This window comes from Hirundo rustica, chromosome 22, assembly GCF_015227805.2.
Source record: "Hirundo rustica isolate bHirRus1 chromosome 22, bHirRus1.pri.v3, whole genome shotgun sequence".
NCBI lineage: Eukaryota > Metazoa > Chordata > Aves > Passeriformes > Hirundinidae > Hirundo > Hirundo rustica.
In genome coordinates, this window is record NC_053471.1 from 2,438,798 (window position 1) to 2,460,139 (window position 21,342).

Here is a 21,342-nt window from a genome sequence, read left to right on the forward strand (position 1 = left end):
TCAGTGATCTTTGAATGGGACCACAGGCACAGGCAGCTCCCAGGAATGCTCTTCCTTCCCTGCCACCATCAGAATGGCTGTTCCACTAAGGGGGAATTATGATTTCCCCCTTAAAAGAGGGCAGGGGATCAGTAAAAGAAGCAAATCTGAAGTATTAAAAGGAGTAATATACAGGCAAAAAAAGGGAAAATTTTCAAATGAATGCTACATTTCTTCTGTCTCTGGAAGCCTTCTTTCCTTGCAGGTGAAGGATCAAGCTCCTGGACATAATCTGAATACCTGTGAAGGTTAAGTAAAATACTCTGGGAAATTGGGTCTTTAGACTGGTTGAGCTAAAATCAGATTTAGCCAGACTAAGAATAATCACAGTTCAGAATGACTGGCACCCAACAATGGGAAGCACCTAAAACAGACCCATACCATTTTTTTACCAGGATAGTCAAAGATCACACTGACTCCAGCCAGCTTCCCAAGGGAAAGCTCGGCAGCAGCCTTGTAAAAGTGATAAATGGATGCCACATTTCATGACCTGATGATTTAAAGAGCCATTGGCAGACACATTCCAGTACGTCAGACAGTTAATTTCTTCCGAGTTATCTTTCTTGGCAACGCTTCCTGACAAAATTGATCATTTTCTTTTATTATCTGACAATTAGCACTGCTTTTCTGTCACTCCCTGGTGCACTTAATTACTCCTTTTGCTTCTTACTTCCTTGGCTGTCCAAAGCAGAATTAAGTGTCTCAAATCTACTTACGGTTAGGTTTAAGCAAAGGAAGGAAAAGATGGGGAGGGAAAGGAGGAAGACTTTGATTTACAACAATACACAGCAGCAGTTGTTAATAATCATAAATTGCTCTCCTGTAACAAATGATCTAGAACACAGGGAGCAGTGACAGGTAATTTTGTGGACTAGGATAAGCCTCTGACAGGGATAAGCCTCTCCTGGCAGCTGCTTTTCCCTGTGCTTAGCACCATTTCTGCCAAAGCAGTAAATATTGTGGCTCCCTGCTCCCAGCCCATTTTGTGTACACACTATTTTAACCTGGTACATTCAAAACAAAGGGTAAGAAAATACAATATTCTGTTTCTCCTTTTCTTTCACCTTCCTTCCACGGAGGCACTGCTCCTCTCCCTGCAGCCCTGAGGAGTCAGTGCTCAGACACAATCTTCCTAAATGTTATAACACACTTAAAAAAGCAATTCAGAGCTATTTTCTAGCCACCATGCTGGAGACTGAACAGAAACAAAAACACTCCAGAAAAGCATCCAGGCACTCAGAAGAGGCCCCCAGGGCCAATATTCCAGCCAGGGAGAGTTGCCAGGGGGTTTTAGCCACAGTGTTGCTGCTGGAAATCAGGGCAGTTTACTGGATTAGAATCAAGGGGATGGATTTCTCCTTCTATCTGGAAAAAGATATTTACAAAACCTCTCTGGATTAAAGGAGAAAGTGGGAAAACATCTCTCAAGATATGAGAACCAACGCTGTTGGCTAACTTGCCATACAGTAATTTAAGTCTCTGTTTACTGGCAGATGTCCTTGTGATTATTCCTAGATCAGGATAATGTTTAATATTAAAGGAAATGATCAGTTGTTCTCCACTGAGGGAAGAACATATTCATCAGTTCATTTTTGTTAGAAAGTGAGAAGAAAAACCCCCTCACCACTATCTCCTACCTGAAGATTTGGCAGTCTTCCATTACCTTTGATAAGTCTTGGCATAAAAGAACATTTTTAGGGCATTTAGAACACTTTAGAAGCTTTTAGGTAGGTCACAGGTAACATCTCATCTCTCAGGAAAGGCCCAAGTACTCAGCTCTACTGCCTGCTATGGGCTGGCAGAGCCCTCTCGTACTAATTCTCAGGGAAAAGATTTCAAAACGATGTGTTTTCAATGCTAACATCCTTACCTGAAATTCTCTGAAGCTATTTCAAGACAGAGCTGTCCCATGCTTGCAAGTTGGAGACCACAGAAATAACAAGACTCCTTAAGTCATATCAACTAGACTTTTATATACTTTGAAGTAATTTCAGTGCTTAATACCAACCACTTCACATCATATTTTAGTCAAATAACAAAGCGATTAGCAAAACCAGCAAAACAACAGAAGATCCTTATACTTTCCCTCTAAATGAGCATAAATCAGTTCCAAAACGAATTCTTATAAAGTTTGGTATGAGTTCAGCCTACCTGGGCTCAGTGTGTAATTAGATTATGCAGGACAATATAATTTAAATTTCCCCCCTGTTTATTAAACAGTCTCTATTGTAGCCAGAAAAATGTCCAACCCTGACCTATTTGGAGCACTTGATCATCATGAGTGGGATATTAAAATGCAAACAAGCCTTCTGATGAAAAACATTTACCAATTGCTATGTCACTCTGTCCTTACAAAAAGTAACTACCCTTGGAAAACTTCCTAATATAAAAATCTTGGTCAAAAATCTTAAATCTTCAAATTTTATTAGTAGTGAAAGGCTGCATAAACCTACTGCTTGATTATTAAGATATCAAAACTGTAGGTTTTACATGTACACTGAGCTAGAATCACCAAAAAGAACAACACTGTATATTTTAAAGGTTATTTAAACAGAAACCAGACGTGAATTGGGAATCAAAACCAATTTTACTGTCTTCAGTGGGAAGAGAACTCAGATGATGGACTCTTCTCCCCTACAAACCCAAGGCATAAATGTGTAATGTTTACTAGAAATGTCCTCTTTTGTACAGTCCTGGGAGCTTTCCAGTCTTCCATTATCTTTGACACTGACCATATTCTCTGTCACTCAGAATTTATTAAATTTTCAAGAACTCGGAAGCAACCAGACTTTCCCCATCTTCTCATAAAAATTATAAAAAGTAAACCCTTTACTTTAGTAGATCCTTTGCAAGCGGTCCCAAACTTACCCATGAGGGAACACAAACATTTCCCCTTGCCAGAATGCAAAACATAACAGAGAAACTTTATTTTTGCAATAAAGTAGCTCGTATGCAGAATCTAGACAAGGACACAAACTCTTCCCTTTTTTTTCAGTCTCCTCAAGTTTGTTTAGAAAGATTCTCTACATGACAGATTTTACCAGCCACAGCCAAGCTTATTTTTCCTTCTGAAGAAGTGCTGAGAGCTGCTGCTGGGATTGGAAGGCACTGCTACTTTGCGAAGACTTGGGGGAACAGATAATCCTCTGGCAAAAGGAATTGGCTTTGATGGTCACTTCCCCCAGTTTTATGATTTATTTGCCTTCAGGCATCCCCCAGTCCTTGACTCAAGAAATCTCAGAAAACAACCCACAGTCCCCAAAACAACTCAGAAAACCAAGGCATGTCCATCATGCCACTATAAATTATTCCCATTCCAGGAACAAATATGTTTGAGAAAATGATACCAGGCAAGAACTGTTTTTAATAAAGAGTTGTGATGGTTGAGTGCTTCCAAGCCAGAGCAACCCCTTCAGTTTCTGACACGGAAACACCACATTGCTCACAGGCATCAAAACTGGCCAAATTCCCAAGCTTGATATAAATGCTTGCAAATCAAATAAAAACATTCATCAGCTTTGAAAGAAAAATCCGTGAAAAATGTCACAATAAGTTTCTTAGCCAGCCCTACTGCTTAGGCTGCAAAGGGTTTTGTATTACCTGTTTTTTTTATTAACCAGAAAGCAGAGAAGAAAAAAAAAATTGCTAAGCAGGATATTTAGCAAAAAAAAAAAAGCTGAAACACAGAAGCAGCCTCTGTGTATTGCTTATGCAAAGAGGGGATGCCTTAAATAAAAAAGAAGTCACAAATGACAGCAGGAAGTCACAATGTTTTGTTTCTCATCGAGCCCTCTCCTGTTCCACCTGTCCCATGTAATTCCAGAGATTTACAATCCTGACCATAAAGCTGCAGTGCAGTGACCACTGGAGCATTTTGAGCATCTCCAAAGCCAAAGGTGAACAGTTTCACACTTCCTGGGAGGGAAAAGCAGTATTTCAGAGTGTGGACTGCACAAGGGGCCAGCTGAGAGCTGCTGAGAGCCTTTGCCACCTCGGCAAGCACCAGGAATGCCAGATTTGAGGTTTGCCAGATGCATATTAAGAAGTTTGCAGTGAATGGCTACCAAATAAATAGCCAGAGGGCACTGAGCTTTTCTTCTTGTCTCAGCTTTGCATACACCTGCCAGAACAGCTTCCCAGAGAAGGCAATCATTTAAACTCACTAATTCAATCTGGCCCTCCGGGGACAGGAGATAACTGGTTCTAATCAAGTAATACTAATATATTTGAATTTTGTAACATCAATCAACATTATAAACATATGGCACATACAAATTGAAACCACGTTTAGCCTCAGTTCTCCCAACCACTTCAGAGCTATATCATGAATGAAGTCAAAAAGGATTTGTTTCACGTTTTTGAGTTTAGGATCTTGTCTTTTCAGTTATCATGTACCACAGTATTTCCACATATAAAATGTAATGGAGGGAAACTAGGGTGATGGATTTCAGGCCAAATGATGCTCAATTTCTCCATCACTACTGGGAAAAGAACAGGACCCACTCAGGAATCACAGAACTCATCTTCCCCCCAGCTACACCCCAAACTTTACCTCTTTACAAAATGTGCCAGGATCCTGAATTCAGATCACAAGTGAACAGTGCAGAACAGCAGAACAGCTTTTGTCAGCTCCAACTACCGACCTAACCTGGCAATGACCACCACCTGAAGCTATTGCTGCCTCAGTGACCACATTCAGTTCTCCATGAAACTGGGAAAGACCCATCTTTCCAACACTCATAAAGAAGTCAAATTCCACTAAGGCTGGTATCTCTGCCAAGGGATGTCTCTGCCCAAATCTCTTTTAATGCTTTCTCAAAAGTAATGACAGATGGGAAGATTTGTGCTTTTCCATTCCTTGCATATTATGTCTGTTGCCATCCTCTTACACAGAACAAAATATTCTCTTTTAAAACAGGTAAATCAAAGTACCCGGAAGAAAGATGGCTTGCATTTGGACAGACAAATTAGAAGCTGAATCCAAAATAAAACCCTGGCTGTCTCATTTCCAATTCAATATTCCAGTTTAGAGAAGGGATTTAAGGCCTTTTTGTGGTGTTTTGTAACTTGTGTGTTCATTTGCATCTTGGAGCCTTTCAAAACTTGTACAAAGAGGGAATGCATGGACCTACAAGTGGCTCCCCTCTTCCACACCTGCCCAGGACAGGAGAGTTATGGTGAGTGGGAGCAGCAGCAGAATGGACTGCAGACCTGTGTAACACAATGGGGGTGTTAGCAGGGTGTCATTTTGGGGCAGAGAAGCAGAGTCTGGCCTGTCCTAGTCTCTGTTCCAACTTTGACAAAAACATGTTTCTCATCACAGGAAGCCAGAGAAGAATTTGCCCCTGGGAATGACAGAAGCTCCAGCTGGAAGAGGGCTCAGACAGGATTAGAGGCAGAACAAAAAGGTCAGGCTTTCATCTGTGCGCAGTGGCACTTTCTGGTCTGAAGTATAAAAAGCAATTTTGCTTTTGGAAGGTTTCTGGAATGTCCACGACAAAAATTGACTGAAGCCTATGCTCTGCTATGGAGGTACCCTCTGTGCTTTAAACAAATTGTACTTGCATATTTCTGGCAATATCTCAGCTCACCAATCCCACACAGTGACAGCTGACACGACAGACCCAGTGGTTTCTCTTGAGCACAGCACACAGGCAGCCAGGCACCCACAGGACAACTGCTTGTGTGGAGAGCTTTAATTCTGATCTCCTCCTAAAGATTCCCTCTTCCTCCTCTATGAAAATTCAGCTTTACAAGACACCTGTATCATATCCCGCTCCTGCAGTGCTCTGATAACTTCATCTCATCAAATCTTCCCACTCTTGTGGGTCTGCTTTGGAGAAAAACTATTAGCCAGCCCCAGCTCAAATCAGAGGCAATAACAAAGCATCAAGCAACAAGTGTATCAGAGCTGAGGAGGGGGAGAAACTGCATCAACAAGCAATTGTGCTTTCTATTTCCTTAAAAGCAAATGTCAGGTCAGCAAGGCTTTTCTAATGGTTCCTAATCAAGCAGAAATCCTGCAGCCACTTTGGATCAGCAAAAGAAGCCAAGATGGGATAGTGTGTGTCAGTTGGGTTTGTCCTAATGTCCTTTTTAAGAGGTGCAAGGTTAGCTTTCTTTTGTTTCCTTGGACATCAAGAAGCTTTCACAGCCTTTATGCAAGGTGCAGATACATGAGGCATTTAATACTTTATTTCATCTTATTTCTGCCCATTATCGTAATCAGAAATTTTGCAGGAAGATGCAAGAACCCACATGTTGGGTAATTACAGAGCAGCTGGCCTGAGGAGAAACAACTTATCCTGAAGGATCTACAACTCATCCTGCAGACCCTCTGCAAAAGGCTGCTCCTTTGCTGAAATGGTTTTATTTGGAGATCAAACTGCTATAATAAAATTCTGAACTGTTAAAAGATATAAAAGAAGAGAGGAAGTTGCCATCTCAGACAGCTGAGACTGGACTAATACTCTGAATGTCTAAAAATTAAAGATCTATTCTTTATGTAACTATGGCTGCTTTAATTACCCATAGATTTCCTCTCAAAATCCTGTTAATGAAGTGGCCTCCCTAACACTGGAGTTAGATCACTTTGCCTGTAAAAACAACCACCCTGTGTCAGTTTTACATAGACTCTCACCATTACTTAATGTCCTTTCACTTGCCCACTATGAGTAAACAGAGGAGTGAGTTTTTACTTCCACATTCTGCAGATTTCATTTCATCCCACCCTCACATACCCCATTTCTAAAAGAACAGCTGTGGCTTTTACAACATTAAAGGTGCAGAGACGCCAGTATGCAGAGAGAAGAGGAACAGATGCTTAATGAATTAATTTGCTAAAATACTGCCTAAATTAAGAAATAATGCAATCATAGAATTACCCCCTACAACTTCTGGGGTTGTAGTAGGACCTGTAGCAGCCAGAGCTGCCTTCCAGGGAGTTAACTCCCTTGAACTTCTACAAACTCACCCATTTTGAATAGCCTTATTCACATTCTGGATCTCTAATGCTCTCATGTTATTTAAGTGCCAGAACTAGTCACCAAAAGGGCTGCAATCCAACAGGCAATAATTGCTGGAAATTCTCCTCATTTCCTAGCCCTCTCCTACACCCCTTCAAGACAGAACTGAGGGAAGTCTCTCCTGCTCTCCCCAACCTTTCCTGGCTGAAACCTGTTCCAATTTCACCCTGTAAACACCTGATATGAACTGGGAGGGGCCAGCAAACTCTTCATAGTTTCAGGGGGGTGGAGGTAAATAGAAAAATAGTATATAAAGATGCTTTGAGACAGATTTCCAAAGTGCACATTTTCCTACAGGAGGGGTCTGAAAAAAAAGCCACTTCAGGCTCCACCTTCAGAGACTCCCTTCATTGGAAGCAAGGAAGGTACCAGGCTGCTGCAGGAAATTTCATACCTATCCCTATCCCAGCTGCACTCAGACCACTGCAGTCAGCTGGAAGGTTTCTGTTGCTGTAAGCAAAAATGCCAGCAAGACCCACGGTTCAGCTGGCATGGCTCTGCATCGTCACCGTGTCCGTGGCAATCTACCCAGCCCTGCTGCAGAAACCTCCCAAGAGGAGAATGAGCCACGGGAACGCTCAGTCCAAGACGCCGGGCTGCTGCGAGGAGATCAAGGAGCTGAAGCTGCAGGTAGCCAACCTGAGCAGAATGCTGCAGGAGCTGAGCAAGAAGCAGGAAGGGGACTGGGTGAACGTGGTGATGCAGGTGATGGAGCTGGAAGGGAGCACCAAGCAGATGGAGTCCCGGCTCATCGACGCCGAGAGCAAGTACTCCGAGATGAACAACCAGATAGACATCATGCAACTCCAGGCAGCTCAGACGGTCACACAAACGTCAGCTGGTAAGGGGGAGTCACCAAGCTCCCAGAAACACTTCTCAGTGCACAACTAATGACTGGTTCCTAGGGCTAGCATGTCCTGCTAACGCGGCTGGCAAGCATGCACACTGAATACTGCGCTTAGGCAGGGACCCTGAGAAAACTAGCTTGAATTTCTTCATCTGTATTTTTAAATCTATGTCTGTTTTTAGAGAGTGCAGAAACAGAACAGGTACTGCATTTCTACAGTGAGGAATTCAGTCTAATTCTTTTATTCCTAATATTTCATTTTGTATTCCTAATATTTCATTTTCTGAGCACTACAGTAGCAATCCTAAAAGAATGGAAGCTGGCTTGGAGAGGGAATGGCTCTGGCAGTAATAACCTCTGAGTTCCCTGTGCTGACAGGAGACTACAAATTGTTAAAACAATTAGAAATGCTCTCCAGGAATTACTACAGATTTGTAATTGTATCTTTATGACTATCTCTAAACCAGAGTAAAAAAGAGTGATCCATTATATTTCAATGATAATTCTTAAAAATTCAAGATGCAAGATACAAACTGTGATATGTACCTAGCCAGACCACAGTTAAATTCTTCAAAATTCTCTTCCCCGAGGGAAAATTTCACTGCACACAGTGATTGCACAGGCCTGTACTAAATGTGGAATGCAGGTGCATTTTTAGGTCAGCGACCTGTAAAGGCACTTCTAGAAGAAAGCAGCCTCTTTGTTGACTTTTCTCTTCAAATGAAATTCACTGCAAAGGGCTTAAATTGTCTCAATCTCAACTGGTTTAGCCAAAAGACTTCATTTGCATTTTTTTTAACATTAAGGAAAAACTTTTAAGTCTATTTACTTCATTCTTCTTCTAAAATAGTTCCACCTGGTTAGTTTTGACACATCACTATTTACAGTAGGCATTAAAAAAGTTACACCACAACAAGTCTCTTCGAAGCTTGAGAAAAAACAGTTGCACACAGCAAAAGCAGGCCCACAAGGTATTTAAGACAGATGTGTCTCACCTCACCAGGTAAGAGACATTTTTTGAAAACTGTCAGACATTGTAAAGCCTTGCTTCAGCTCATTTATCCTCCTCAGAATAGCTGTGCATTTTACCATCTTCAAGTCAGTTCCTGCACCAGGAGGAAAAGAGGCTTTCACAGACTGACAGCAGCAAAAAAGCTCCTTCTCTGTCACAGACACCAGTGCAGAAAGGGCTGAACAAACATCCCTCATCCAAACTTGGCCAACCTGTTCACCACTCCAAACAGACACCTGGCAGCACGCCTGGCCATCCCACTGCATGAGTCTTTATTACTTAGGAGGGGTTCAGCAAATTTACTTTCCAGCACAGACACACAGTGGCAATGTGATGAGAAAGCAGAGATGTCTTTTTGTGTAGCAGAAGTTTAAAAAAAAAAAAAAAATTAAAGAAATAAATTAATACAAACCACAAAATCCCAGTGTTACACCTTTTGCCAATGCATACACTACTCAAAAGCCATTCCAGGAAAACATTAGACTTGTGGAAAGCCTTCTTCATTACTCCTTGTATTACAAACTAAACTTTGCAGAAAGCAAAGAGGAGAAGTTCACAGAAGAGGAGTTTTTGCTGCTCAGATTCTCACTTTCTGGTTCTGATTCAAGTAGATGCTGTTTATGACTGCTCATCGCTTTACCAGAGGAACTACCGAATTTCTGGTGTTTACAAGTTACCTCCTGATGAATTTCTGGGAATTCCAGATCTGGAGGTAAGGATATTCAGTACACAACATATATTGCATGCCTTTTAAAATATAATCAAGTAATACTTCTCTACAGAGATGAAAAGAGCACACACTAAGTTTGGGTACCCCACACTTACCATCAGCATCTTTATGCAGGCAAACTTCAAGGATGGAAAGAGTGTACATTTAAGAGAGAAAATAGAAAAAGGGTTTATCTAATGATTTTTTGCCATAGAAACTTCTTCAGGTTGTGAAATCTGGAACAATGTCTTGTGTGAAGAGAACTGAACCTTCCTAAGTCTACTGGCAAGTAACCACTGCCTTCTCTTCCTATTCCAGGTGTTCTGTGACATGGAGACAGATGGAGGTGGCTGGACGGTCATCCAAAGACGTAAAGTTGGTTTGACATCATTCAATAGGGACTGGAAACAATACAGGGAAGGATTTGGAAATATTAGGGGAGATTTTTGGCTGGGAAATGAAAATATCTACCGACTTTCAAGACGTCCCACTGTTCTGCGAGTAGAGTTGGAGGTAATTAATAAGCTCTTAATTTCAGCAGCAAAAGGCTTTTTGATTCCCCAGTACCAGATACCATCTCCTATCTCTATAGGAGGGCCAAGGAATTTGTATGCTTTAATTCCAGGAGAAGGAAGTAGGATCAGCCTAGGAATACATTCAAGCACAAGACAGAAATATGTTCTCCCCGTGCCAAGTTAGTGGCACAACCTTCTGTCAGCACACACATTGTGTCTTCAGAACAAGTGGGGTTCTTGAAAATCCTGCAGAAGCCACTGCAGACAGAGATCAAACTGCTGATCACTTCAGATTTATAAATTCAAAAGGAGATGTCCCATAAAGTTTGCAAGCCTCTGAGTCTTTTCATTTTGCATTTCCTTCCAGTCTGGGTACAAGAGTTTGCCTTGTATTACCCTCAATTTCTTCACTCTGTTAAAGGCTTGGGTTTGACTTAGACCAGTTTATGGTTGGTGCAATAGCTTTGAGGCATGGGATATGTATAAATTGCAAGGCTTAATATCTAAAAGTCACTGTTTCAGAGAGGAAAAAATTTACTTGAGGCAGCACACTGACACAAGGATACTGAATGCAAGAGCTGCAGGTTTCCTGCATATTGTACAATGCCAGTGCAAGTAAGACTTGAAAGCTTCATGCTTTGCTCTGAAAAGTTCCTTTGCCTAAACAGAGCAGCTTCTGCAGTCTGAGACAGTAAAAATAAATGTATATAATCATGGATGTTGGAGTCTTTCATAACCATCCTAACAGGACTGATCTCTTGTGCCCTGTTGTGTGCAGGACTGGGAAGGTAACACACGCTATGCCCAATACCGGCAATTCACCCTGAGCAATGAAATCAACAGCTACCGGCTGTTTGTGGGGAATTACAGCGGGAACACGGGGCGGGACTCCCTGCGCTACCACAACAACACCGCCTTCAGCACAAAGGACAAGGACAACGACAAGTGTGTGGATGACTGTGCCCAGTTCCGGAAAGGTAAAACACACAAACGCCTCCCTGGCCCCAGGAGAGCTGCTTGGGTCACTCGTAGAGAGCCCAACTCTTTCCTCTCTTTCCATGCAACTGGCAACATCTGAATGGCAAATCAAGGGAGAGGTGAGCAATTCTGGAAGATACGCTTACATGGGAAATCTGGCACTTACAGGTGATTGACAAAGAGCCAGACTGTGCATTACAGATATCAGCACCCTTAAATAACTGTGTGCTCTCACCCACACACAGTTACCCAGCCCATTATAGTATCTGCCAGAGTGTCTCCCATGCTGATACAACACAGCAATACAGGAAGTTATTCCTTAGTATCGATCAGGTTCTTAATTTTTTAGTATTTTTCAAGTCCTAGTATTAGGCACTTGTAATTCTTCTCCTGTGTTCACCTCCACATTCAATATGACTTGTGATCTTTATTGTTACCCTATTACCAGCCTCTGATGAGGTTATTCACTTAATTTAATTTAGTATCTTTATTTGAGTTGTGTCAAAGATCATAATGCCCATTACATTTTGCTCTTCAATTTCTCCATAGTGCCTCACACAAGATGCAAATAAAGCTGTTGATCTCAGTCTCAATAAATACTCACAGAGTTCAGGAACTTTTTAAGCACCTTGAGATGCTCTAGCGAATTACCCAGATTCATTTCCGATGCTGATTCACTGAGTCAGAAACATGTCAAGGAAATATTCTAAGAGGAATGAGCAACTAAATGAAAAGCTATTGGACTCATTTCACTATAGAGCTGTAAAGCCTTTAAGTCCTAAATATCTATGTTAAGTTTTAAATTTGCCTGCAACCTCAACTATCAGAGCCATAGGCTCCACGGATTAAATGCTGCATTCCGCTCACTGTCCTCCAGAAAAAGTAGTAATTGTTAATACAAAAAGACTCACCAGAAAATCTGTTAATTTGTTTCCTGACAAGGTGGCTATTGGTACAACTGCTGCACAGATTCCAACCTGAATGGGGTTTACTACCGCAAAGGAGAGCACACCAAGAACATGGATGGCATCACCTGGTACGGATGGCACGGATCCACCTATTCACTCAAGAGAGTGGAGATGAAGATCCGGCCAGAGGATTTCAAACCATAGAAGGGATCAGCGTTGGATTGTACAGCTACACGATGTCACCACGCAAAGGGTGGGCAATCAGCAGCCAAATAATTTTTCATTTCATCCAATACATGCAACAGCTGTGTACTGGTGATGTACACAAACACTGCGACACCAGTCACAGCCACCAGTATTATCAGGGCTCAGGCTTATTTCCTCCTCTTCAGGCTCTTTCCAAAGGGAAAAATATTGTGTTAGAGTAGGTTAGAACTGAATGCACTTATAGCACCTTCAGAAAACCTAAGGGTGTGTTTTCACTAGCAATGTGATTACTGGGTTGCCTTAGTGTTATTAACCAGATAGGCAGGGACTGAAAAGCAAAAGCCTCTTTGGCTTCCTTTCCTTCAGTGTCTGGAGCAAGCACTGCTGAGCAACTCCTTTCAAGAAGTACTCAAACCACAAAAGTTAGAGACTCATTTCAAGACAGAGGAATCAATCAGAAGTGTCCCTGATGCGCCATTCTTAAGTGTATAGTGACTTCCTTTCCCACAGAATAAAGAACAAAGTTCAAAAGTGCTATGGTAATTAGCATTGTCCAGAATCTCCCCTGAAGTTTTACTGCCACCTCCTGCCTCAAATAATCCCCACTGAAGGCTGCCCTAACAGGCAGTAATGCTGGAGGAGGATTTGTCCCTTGGGCCCTCCTATGTTTATTTCTATTCACACAGTTCATCTAAATGCTGATAAAACGAGAAAAGCAACTTTCTGGGCTGTCCCCAAATTATGTTCAGGTTACAAACACGCTGTATGAGTATCATATCACACATCAGTAAGGCTGAGAGTTAACAGCAGGTTAGCCAAAAAAGTCTGGACCCAGCCGAAGAACTCAACTCCAACACTTAAAACCACTGTATTGATGAGCAGAACACTAGTCCACACCACAGAATCCCTAAGTGCCAAAGGTTATTTCAACATAAGGGAATGTTTGCTAGCACAGCAGACTGAGGAGTATCAAAATCTGTTTTGAAAATTACCCCAGTTGGAAGTTACCTAGAGACAGTCTGTCAAAAAGTGTACACTTCTCCCTCACATAACACAGTGTTAAAAGTAACAGTTAAAAAAGAATGAGACTCGTCCTAGAGCCCCACCATTGTTTGAATATGTTGGAAAAGATTGTTATCATTAATATATCTATTTTTATTCACCTTGAAGAGAGTTTGAATCTATATTAGGTTGTTCAGTCCTGTGTGAAACGGAAGATGAAAGTGTCTTGGGAATTTACATATGTCCGAATAGTCATACTGCAAATTTCAACTGTGTGGAACTATAGTTGGAACTATTTTAACTGTGGTCTATTATGGATTTTTAAAGGTTTCTAAAACTTTTTCATTTCTAATAAATTGTTTCATTTTTAAGTGTGCTTTACGTCAATTCTTTGCTCCTTAACTTGCTTTTTGATACACAAGAAACAACTGTGTGAGCAACTGGGACCAAGGAAAAAAATACACTGAATTCTGTATTTTCCTCAATAGCATGAAGCAGAACAAAGGGTGAAAAAAATAAAAGGGGAGGAAAAAAAATTAGAAAACACAATTCCAAGGAAGTTGGAGGGTTGAAAAATTCACAGCATAAAGACAAAGTTAAGATTTTGCTCAATCAAAATCAATTTTTTCATCTCAAATAGCCGAGCTAATATTTTTGTGATATGGAACAGAGATTCACATTTTAAAACATGTAATTTAGCACTAAATCCTGTGCAGGTATTTCAGGCTAACACCTGTGTTACTGACAAAGCTCAGAAACAATATATACTTTATAGTATCTTCTATTTGACATGTGAGCAATGAGACCTAAGCTAAATCAGCAGAATGTGATGAGAAATTTTAATTAAGAACTTCAATTTTTCTGACTTATTTATATGCAGGTGTAGAAATCAGTCTCATTTATCCTGAAGTTATCTCATGACATTCCACAGTGAACTTGAAGGGTGAGAGGGGGAAACCAGAACTTTTTCCTGCACTTCTTCTTGCAAAGCTTCTCTGGGCTTCTATCATAGATTTAACCACACAGTAGAAAGACAGAACTCAGCAATTAAAGTTGCACATTTGCAAGTAGTTTCACTACATCTTGTGACAGAGAGAAGTCTTAAGAATTGCTTAGATTAATCCTAGTGGTATCTTAAATTGTAGCTACTGCAAGGGAAGAAACCTCCCCGGTTGTGGTCCTACCTGATGAGAGACTCTAGAATAGCTGGGGTGGGACCCTTTTGAAATTCCAGCTCTTTGTAGTGAAGGGCTTTAGCATATGCTCGACACTTGGCAGCTCTTTCCCCCAGAAGGACAATGCCATTGTCATCTCTCAGAGGCAGTGGGCCCTGGGAAGGAGCACACACATCAAAAGCAGGATGAGTATCACAAAGTAGTTCTTGAACTCCACACAGAGCACTAGGTGGAGCTGCCCATCAGCCTCTCTACCTTGTCACTGTGCTCCATGAATTCTGCCAAGTTCAGGAGAGTCTGAGTGACTTCTGCAATATCCTGAGAAGTCAAGGCCAACTCAATGCTTCGGATCAGCTCATCCTGCTGGTCTTCATTCAGCTCAGACCAGCATGAAACAAAAGCAGCATTGAAGAGGTCTCTGGGGAAGAACACAAAAGACAGTGTGAAGCAGGCATTCAGGAAAAAAGGTCTGTTTGACAGTGGGCTCACCTTCTTACTCGGAGAAAGAGAGCTAAAAAATACACTTACATTCCTACCTGCAATAAATAGCGATTCGTTTTTATAAAGGTAACTTCTGGGAAACCTTCATTTAAAAAATATAGAATAGGCTGGTATACTACAATAACAGAAATATTGTACTATCATATGCTACCAAAGTTTCTCCAAACATGCTGGTTGCAAGAAAGCCCTGCAGTTTATTCCACTCAGAGGCATTTTCATTCCCCACAGTAAATACTCGAAACTATTTCATATTCTGCTGTTTTTCCAGCTTCACTTACATGCCTTATCTTATTTCTAGACTAATATGCAGAATTTCAATAACAGATTTTGTGCACATCATGGAGCAGCCAACTAGGAAGGGTGGAAATGAAATCAAGCTGTTGGCTCTTTCATTTATGCCAAAGCAGAAAACATCTCTATCTATGAAACCTGAGAGCTTGTAAAAAACCCTTTTTTTCCTTATAATATCTGGCTTCCATCTGCCATTTCAAGTGAGATGAAAGATCAGAAATACTGTACCGAGCCATGGGATTATAGGCCTGAGCCAGGGCCCAACATGAGCGCAGGGACGGTGAGGAAGAATCTTTCAGCAGCTCCAAACTCAGTCTCCTTAACCATTCCAACCAGTCATCTTTGGAAACTCTTCTTGCTGCTCCCCAGGCCTGCAGTACAAAGGAGGACAATTCACCTACCAAACAAAGCACTATCCAAGAGCAGAAGAAATCCATCAGCAGGCAGCATTACTTCTTTACAGTTCCAAACCACATGCTGAGAATTCCTTCTCAATTTTCTGAAATCTATTATCTTCACCAGATAATCTGCAGTACTTAAGTCTCATGTCTAAGAAATTTTCCCTAAATGTATTCCTGTGTTGACATGGCAAGTATTTAACATGAACAATCCCTTCTCTACAGAAATACATGTAGAGCTGAAGCCACTGTTGAAACATCAGCTTAAAAATACTTAATACATTTAGAATTACATTTTTAAGTCCAGCATTTTCATACTAATCCATCCGATTACTGAACTGTGTGCTGCATGCATGTACTCTTCAAACTAGCCAGTGCTTAGTTATTGAGCTCTGCCTTCAAGAAAATAAAAACTAAGATATAAGAGGAGCAAAAGCAAAAATATGAAGAAGATGGAGGCTCTGAAATAGATGTCTCCAATAGCAAGAGATTGTTCATTGTGATCTTGAAAGCCTTGTTCATATTTAATACAGCAAGTGTGAAGATTATTTCACAGCCATTAACAGTCTAAGAGTTCAAGGTCTCCTATCTTTAAAGTTGCTCAGCACCATCTAACGTTAAAGAGTCTCAGAAACTACTTTGACCTCAGTTTTGTTCAGAGTAGAAAAGCAACATAAAAGCAATATAAATGCAGTTCAGATGTACCAGACAAAACTCCTTCAGTGTGACACACAAACTCCCTTCAGTAGCAAATTCATGCTGTGAAGGCTCCAGTCTTACCTTCTGCAGGTTGATGGTGCTCACATGTAATTTCTTCATGGGACCTGTTTCCACAGGACCACTGGCCAAAGTTTCTCCCTGGTTGCTTCTCAACATTCGATGCTGATAAATCAGGGGATCCTCCTCTTCATCAGCAAGAGTGTAACCCTACAATAATTGGTTCACAGTGAAGATCACATCCACACATATAGAAGCAATTCTCAACAAGGCAAGAAAGTCAGAGCACTTACAGCAAAATCTTACAGCAAAATCTGCGAAACAAATAACCATGTTTAATTATAATGATTACATCTTATAAGCCAGACAACTCTAAATGACATCCCTTTGCTACTCAAGGTTAACTGTCAAGAACTCCTGGCTCCTAGTATAAAAAGCCAAAATAATGTACATTAAAACAAGCACTCTTGCCTATTTGACTTGCAAGTTGCTTGTTCCACACAAACTGTAAACCAGTTACTAAATTTTTAAAATGTAACACATTCCACAGAAATAATACTGAGATAACAAGGTCTCCTCAAGTCCTGAAACCATGGTAAAAATAGGATGAATCCACATTTAAGAACTACCAAGAAAAAGAATAGTAGTGACATTAGCTACAAGTCTAAGTTCTTCCCTAGAATTTGCCATGATTCTTCTACAGGAAATATTTAATACCCGCAGACAAAATATTTCCTAATGCAACCTCAAAATCACCTTAATACAGAAAGAGATCAACAACAACTCCTCATTTTATGAGTAAATCCAAGTGCAGCTTCCAGCTACATCTGTTTCAACATGACAACATCCCAAAAGTGCAAACAATGTTATACTTGTCATCCAACCTTTACAATCCTGCAGATGAGAACATCATAGCGTTGATGGTTAATTCTGTGTCGCACCAGGACTTTGTTCACCATCGGGATAAAAATCTGGTACTGTAAAAAGGAATGCATCATAAACTTGTTACTCAGTGGCACCAAGAGCAATAAAATTCCACCAAATTATTTCATTGATGAGAAACCAATTCTGACAGTTTGATTTCAGTAACTCCCAATTCCAGAAACAACTGAGAGAAGAAAAATTTCTCATGGAAATCCACGCATACATTACAAAACTTCAACTTTAAAGCCTTGATCTTTGGGACATTCACACCTTCTGTGAGCTTTCAAGCCAAAGAACAATATTACCTTCTTTCCCAGCTGGAACACCAGAGAGGAGAGGGTGTCCATTGCAGTTGTTCGTAGCTCAGGGCTCTGATCTAGTGTTCGTACGATGGGATGAATAATCCGTGACGCATAATCCGTGAAATCCAGGGACTCTGTCAAGCGGTCCACTGTTTCTAGAGCAGCTCTAAAGTCAGAGCAAAAAGAGGGAAGAACTTCTCTCTCAGAGAGTTAAGAAAGAAGAAATAACACTGAAAAATACTTAAGTGCTCAGTCCTGCTAGGATTGATAATAATAGGAAAACCAGGCTATCAGAACTCTGTTAATGCAGCTAGCACTTGCAGGACAGTTCACAAGTGACTAAAATACTGGCAGGTGAGAATCAGAAAATTTTAAAAACCCCAAAGAAACAGCAACAACAAAACCCAAAACAAACAACCAAACAAAGAAAAACCCCAACCAAAACCCACTAACAACTCCAAAGAACTACTAACATTGCTGTGATGTCCAAAAATAACCTTCCACAATGATCTAATACAGAAAAGCTGAGGAAGTGACTAAGTGGTATTTCATTGTAAAAGTGAAGAACTTGGATATCACAGGTAAAAATGCAAAGAGAGAGACTGCAAAGCCTTCAGCACTTACTTGCGAGCCACCACAGGGACATCAGGGGCATCAAACAGCTTTACAATGGGAGGTAGTAACAAATGAAGGTAGTCATCCAGGTTAGCTCCAAAGAGCTGGATCGCATTAAGTAGCTGGAGAGAAAAATCAGAGGGGAGTAGAATGTCAAGGGGTTTGAAGAGATCTTGAAGGTCATCTAGTCACAACCCTCCCTGCCATGGGCTGGGACACCTTCCACTAGCACAGGTTGCTCAAGGCCATCTCCAGCCTGACTCAGAACCCTGCCACGGTTGGGGGGATCCACAACTTCAACACACAACCTGTTCCAGTGTCTCACCACCCTCGCAGTAAAGAACTTCTTAATATCTAACCTAATTTTCCCCTCTTTCAATTTGTACCTGTTACTCTTTTTCCTGTCACTTCAGTTCCTGACAAAGGCTCTCTCTCTGGCTGCCCTGTAGCTCCTTTCATACAGTGGGTGTCCATACAACCTCTTCTTCTCCAGGCTGAAAAGCCCAAACTTTCTCAGCCTGACTTCATAGAGGAGGTCCCTTATAAACTTTGTGGCCTCCTCTGGACCTGCTCCAACAGTTTCATGTCCTTATTACACTGAGGAGACCAGAACTGTACATAATGCTCCAAGTGGGGTCTCACAAGACTAGAACAGAGAGGGAGAATCACATCCTCCAACCAAAAGGACCCAGTGTGACTCGAAGTCACGGATGAAATCCATTTTAACCAAGCCATTATACAGCGAAAAATTTCTTCAACCCTGCACTCTAAACAACTGCCTGCATCATTTCACACTAAACCACTGCCAAACTGTCCCTGTCCCATTTGATTGTGTGACACACAAGCAAAGGAGCCCTGCTGAGCATGGCACTGGGTACACACCTGCCTTGGCAGTGCCCAGAGCACAGCAGCTGCTGCAGCCCCACTCACCTTCACAGAAACAATGCGACCCTGACTGTTGTCGTGCATGAAGACCCGTAACATGTGAGGAATGAGCTGAGGCAGGTAAAGTTTGAATTCACCTCCTAGAGCTACCACAATCTGCTCAATGAGTAGGATAATCGTGCTCTGGATAGAGTTGTTCATAACCCAGAAGTCCTACAGAAGAAAGAAAAAAAGGAAAAAAAAAAAAAAAAAAAAATCCAGCAGTTTTTCAGCTGAGCTGTACCAATTACAAGAAAAGCAAAGTGTAGGAGACAGTCTGTAGATAAATTCAGGATTGCAGGGACTACACTTTCTGCTTTGTGAAATGACAGCTGTTTATGAACTCCACATATCTCTTGCTAAAACTATGTTTCTGAAAGTAGCAAGTGCACAAAATCCAAGTGCTGACAAGAACTCAGTCACATTCAGAACCTGAAGCTACACTTACTTCAGTTACTACCAATAATGTATATTCTAAGTTCAAACAAATAATTTCAAGTTACAATTATTACTTCGAATATATGCAACTCTGCACTTCATATGAACTTCTGAAGTAATTGGTATTTTTGATAATGTATTTGATAAACACTGTCCACCTTTCTGTGACAGAAAAGTACTGGCTTAAAGATTGCACTCACTCTCATCAGGGTGACAATTTCATCCATATAAGGCCGAATATGACTCCTCACAAAGGACACCAACATTCCTAGCTGCTGGAACAGGAACTGGAAGGAAGAAATGTGTAATAATCAGTGTAGCTTGTCCAAATATCAAAGCCACTGGGTAAAGGGTTTCACAGGCAATTGCAAGCTCATTTATCAACAAATAGCATGCATAGCTCCTATGTGCAGAAAATCTGGGGCGAAATTCTTGGCAGCTTCAGCTTAGCGGTTTGGGTTTTGTGGAGTTTTGCGGGTTTTTATGGGTTTAGGATTTTCAGTTGATTTTTATTGTTGTTTTTTTTTAAGAGGGAAGTGGGGAAGAAAAGTGATTTTAGGTTTATTGGCTGGGTTTCCCCCCAGCTTGCATTAAAAAAAAAAAATTGTGAGCTCAAAGCCTCAGACACTCAAGCACACAAACAGGGGTTTATAACGTGCCAGCAAATCTATAATGTCAGAACAGTCTTGCAAGCACAGACACCTCAATTACAGAGCATTGTAATTTAGGTTTGAAGGATGCTGCCAGAAATTTAGCCCCTAGTTTTTTCCCCCTGCCTGAAAACCAGACTGACACTCATTTTAAGATATTCCTTCTGTACTCTTTCCTATCCCCAACAAGATATATTGGTGAAAAGTTACTGGGGAATGCAGTTAGGTCCTTGCCAGAAACACCACATTTTTTTAAAAGATGGTTGATTGCACCATCCATTCTTCACCACCAAGAAGAATTTTGACTTAGACAAGTTTATTTGGATACACTATGACAGTTTTGCAATTCCTTTCACTACAAAACAATCTTAAACATTCAGTTGTGACAATGAATGTTAAATTGGTATGAAATCACATGGGCTAAATCACTTTGATGTAGACAGTCTATTTTCTCTACAAAAAATAGGAAAATGTAAGTTATCATCTATTAAATTTTATTTCTTCATGCAGTTTTTGAAGACTACAGTGACAAAATACAACGTGGAGCTCACAGAAAGAGATAACACTTTCATGAGGACTAAGTAAGAAATAATCTCAGCCTCTTTAGTGTGAACAGCACACATACATTTACCAAAAATGAACTCTGAGCTCCTCCTGCACTGTGCCTGGTTTTTTTGGTGTAGTGAGAGAATGCTTACATACAGGACAAGGACCTTCCTCTTTTAGGCTTTATGTCACGCATACCCACCTCAGCTCTTCTCCCCAGTACACTTTCACCATCTTCTTTTACCTGAAAATTTTTAAACAGAGTGTGCACAACTGCATAGCTTTCAAGCAAGTTAGATCAGTCAGGTCTAGAACCTCAGCCAACCCAGACGTGAGATGTTTTCCTTCTAATCTGAGTGTAGTTCAGGCTGGGAGAAAACAACAGTTCTACAGCAGAGTTGGGATTCTGCTACGGCAGCACCCGTCCCAGCTATAAAACACAGCAGCAGTAACAAGTACAAACTGCCCTTCACACCCCAGAGCCTTTGGCTGCCTGAAGAAAAGCTTGGAAAACAGCAGCCATCTCTGGTTAGGCGCACCTTGAGCCCATCGTGATCTTCACACAATTCTCATTTCCTTCTGTAAATGTAACTTTAGTGGGAAGGAAGAGAAAGCACTG

At 41.1% G+C, this 21,342-nt stretch overlaps 2 protein-coding genes across 5 annotated transcripts in view; one reads left to right on the forward strand and one right to left on the reverse strand.

Annotated features, from left to right (window-relative positions):
• Positions 1-21,342, reverse strand: part of MTOR (mechanistic target of rapamycin kinase) — a 62,731-nt gene that overhangs the window by 28,749 nt on the left and 12,640 nt on the right. For 3 of the 4 annotated variants that reach the window (XM_040084313.2, XM_040084314.2, XM_040084315.2), the window contains exons 20-29: positions 20,926-20,967; positions 19,728-19,814; positions 19,096-19,263; positions 18,175-18,287; positions 17,554-17,716; positions 17,209-17,301; positions 16,388-16,534; positions 15,438-15,580; positions 14,673-14,835; positions 14,427-14,572 (exon numbers count right to left, since the gene is read on the reverse strand). In XM_040084313.2, coding sequence (XP_039940247.1) covers positions 14,427-14,572; positions 14,673-14,835; positions 15,438-15,580; positions 16,388-16,534; positions 17,209-17,301; positions 17,554-17,716; positions 18,175-18,287; positions 19,096-19,263; positions 19,728-19,814; positions 20,926-20,967 — 1,265 coding nt within the window. The remainder of the gene's footprint in view (positions 1-14,426; positions 14,573-14,672; positions 14,836-15,437; positions 15,581-16,387; positions 16,535-17,208; positions 17,302-17,553; positions 17,717-18,174; positions 18,288-19,095; positions 19,264-19,727; positions 19,815-20,925; positions 20,968-21,342) is intronic. The other variant, XM_040084316.2, reaches the window with a different exon arrangement.
• On the forward strand, positions 7,527-12,297 carry ANGPTL7 (angiopoietin like 7). Its single transcript, XM_040084318.1, has 5 exons — positions 7,527-7,905; positions 9,532-9,635; positions 9,951-10,145; positions 10,926-11,124; positions 12,068-12,297. Exons 1-5 carry the CDS (start codon positions 7,527-7,529, stop codon positions 12,235-12,237), a joined length of 1,047 nt encoding a protein of 348 aa, XP_039940252.1. The 3' UTR covers positions 12,238-12,297.

Bases quoted from the DNA above. Each gene is read 5' to 3' on its own strand.
- ANGPTL7 (XM_040084318.1), top strand. From the start codon at position 7,527: ATGCCAGCAAGACCCACGGTTCAGCTGGCATGGCTCTGCATCGTCACC. The intron at 7,906-9,531 runs GTAAGGGGGAGT...TTCTGATTCAAG, and splicing joins GGTCACACAAACGTCAGCTG to TAGATGCTGTTTATGACTGC. The intron at 9,636-9,950 runs GTAAGGATATTC...TTCCTATTCCAG, and splicing joins TGGGAATTCCAGATCTGGAG to GTGTTCTGTGACATGGAGAC.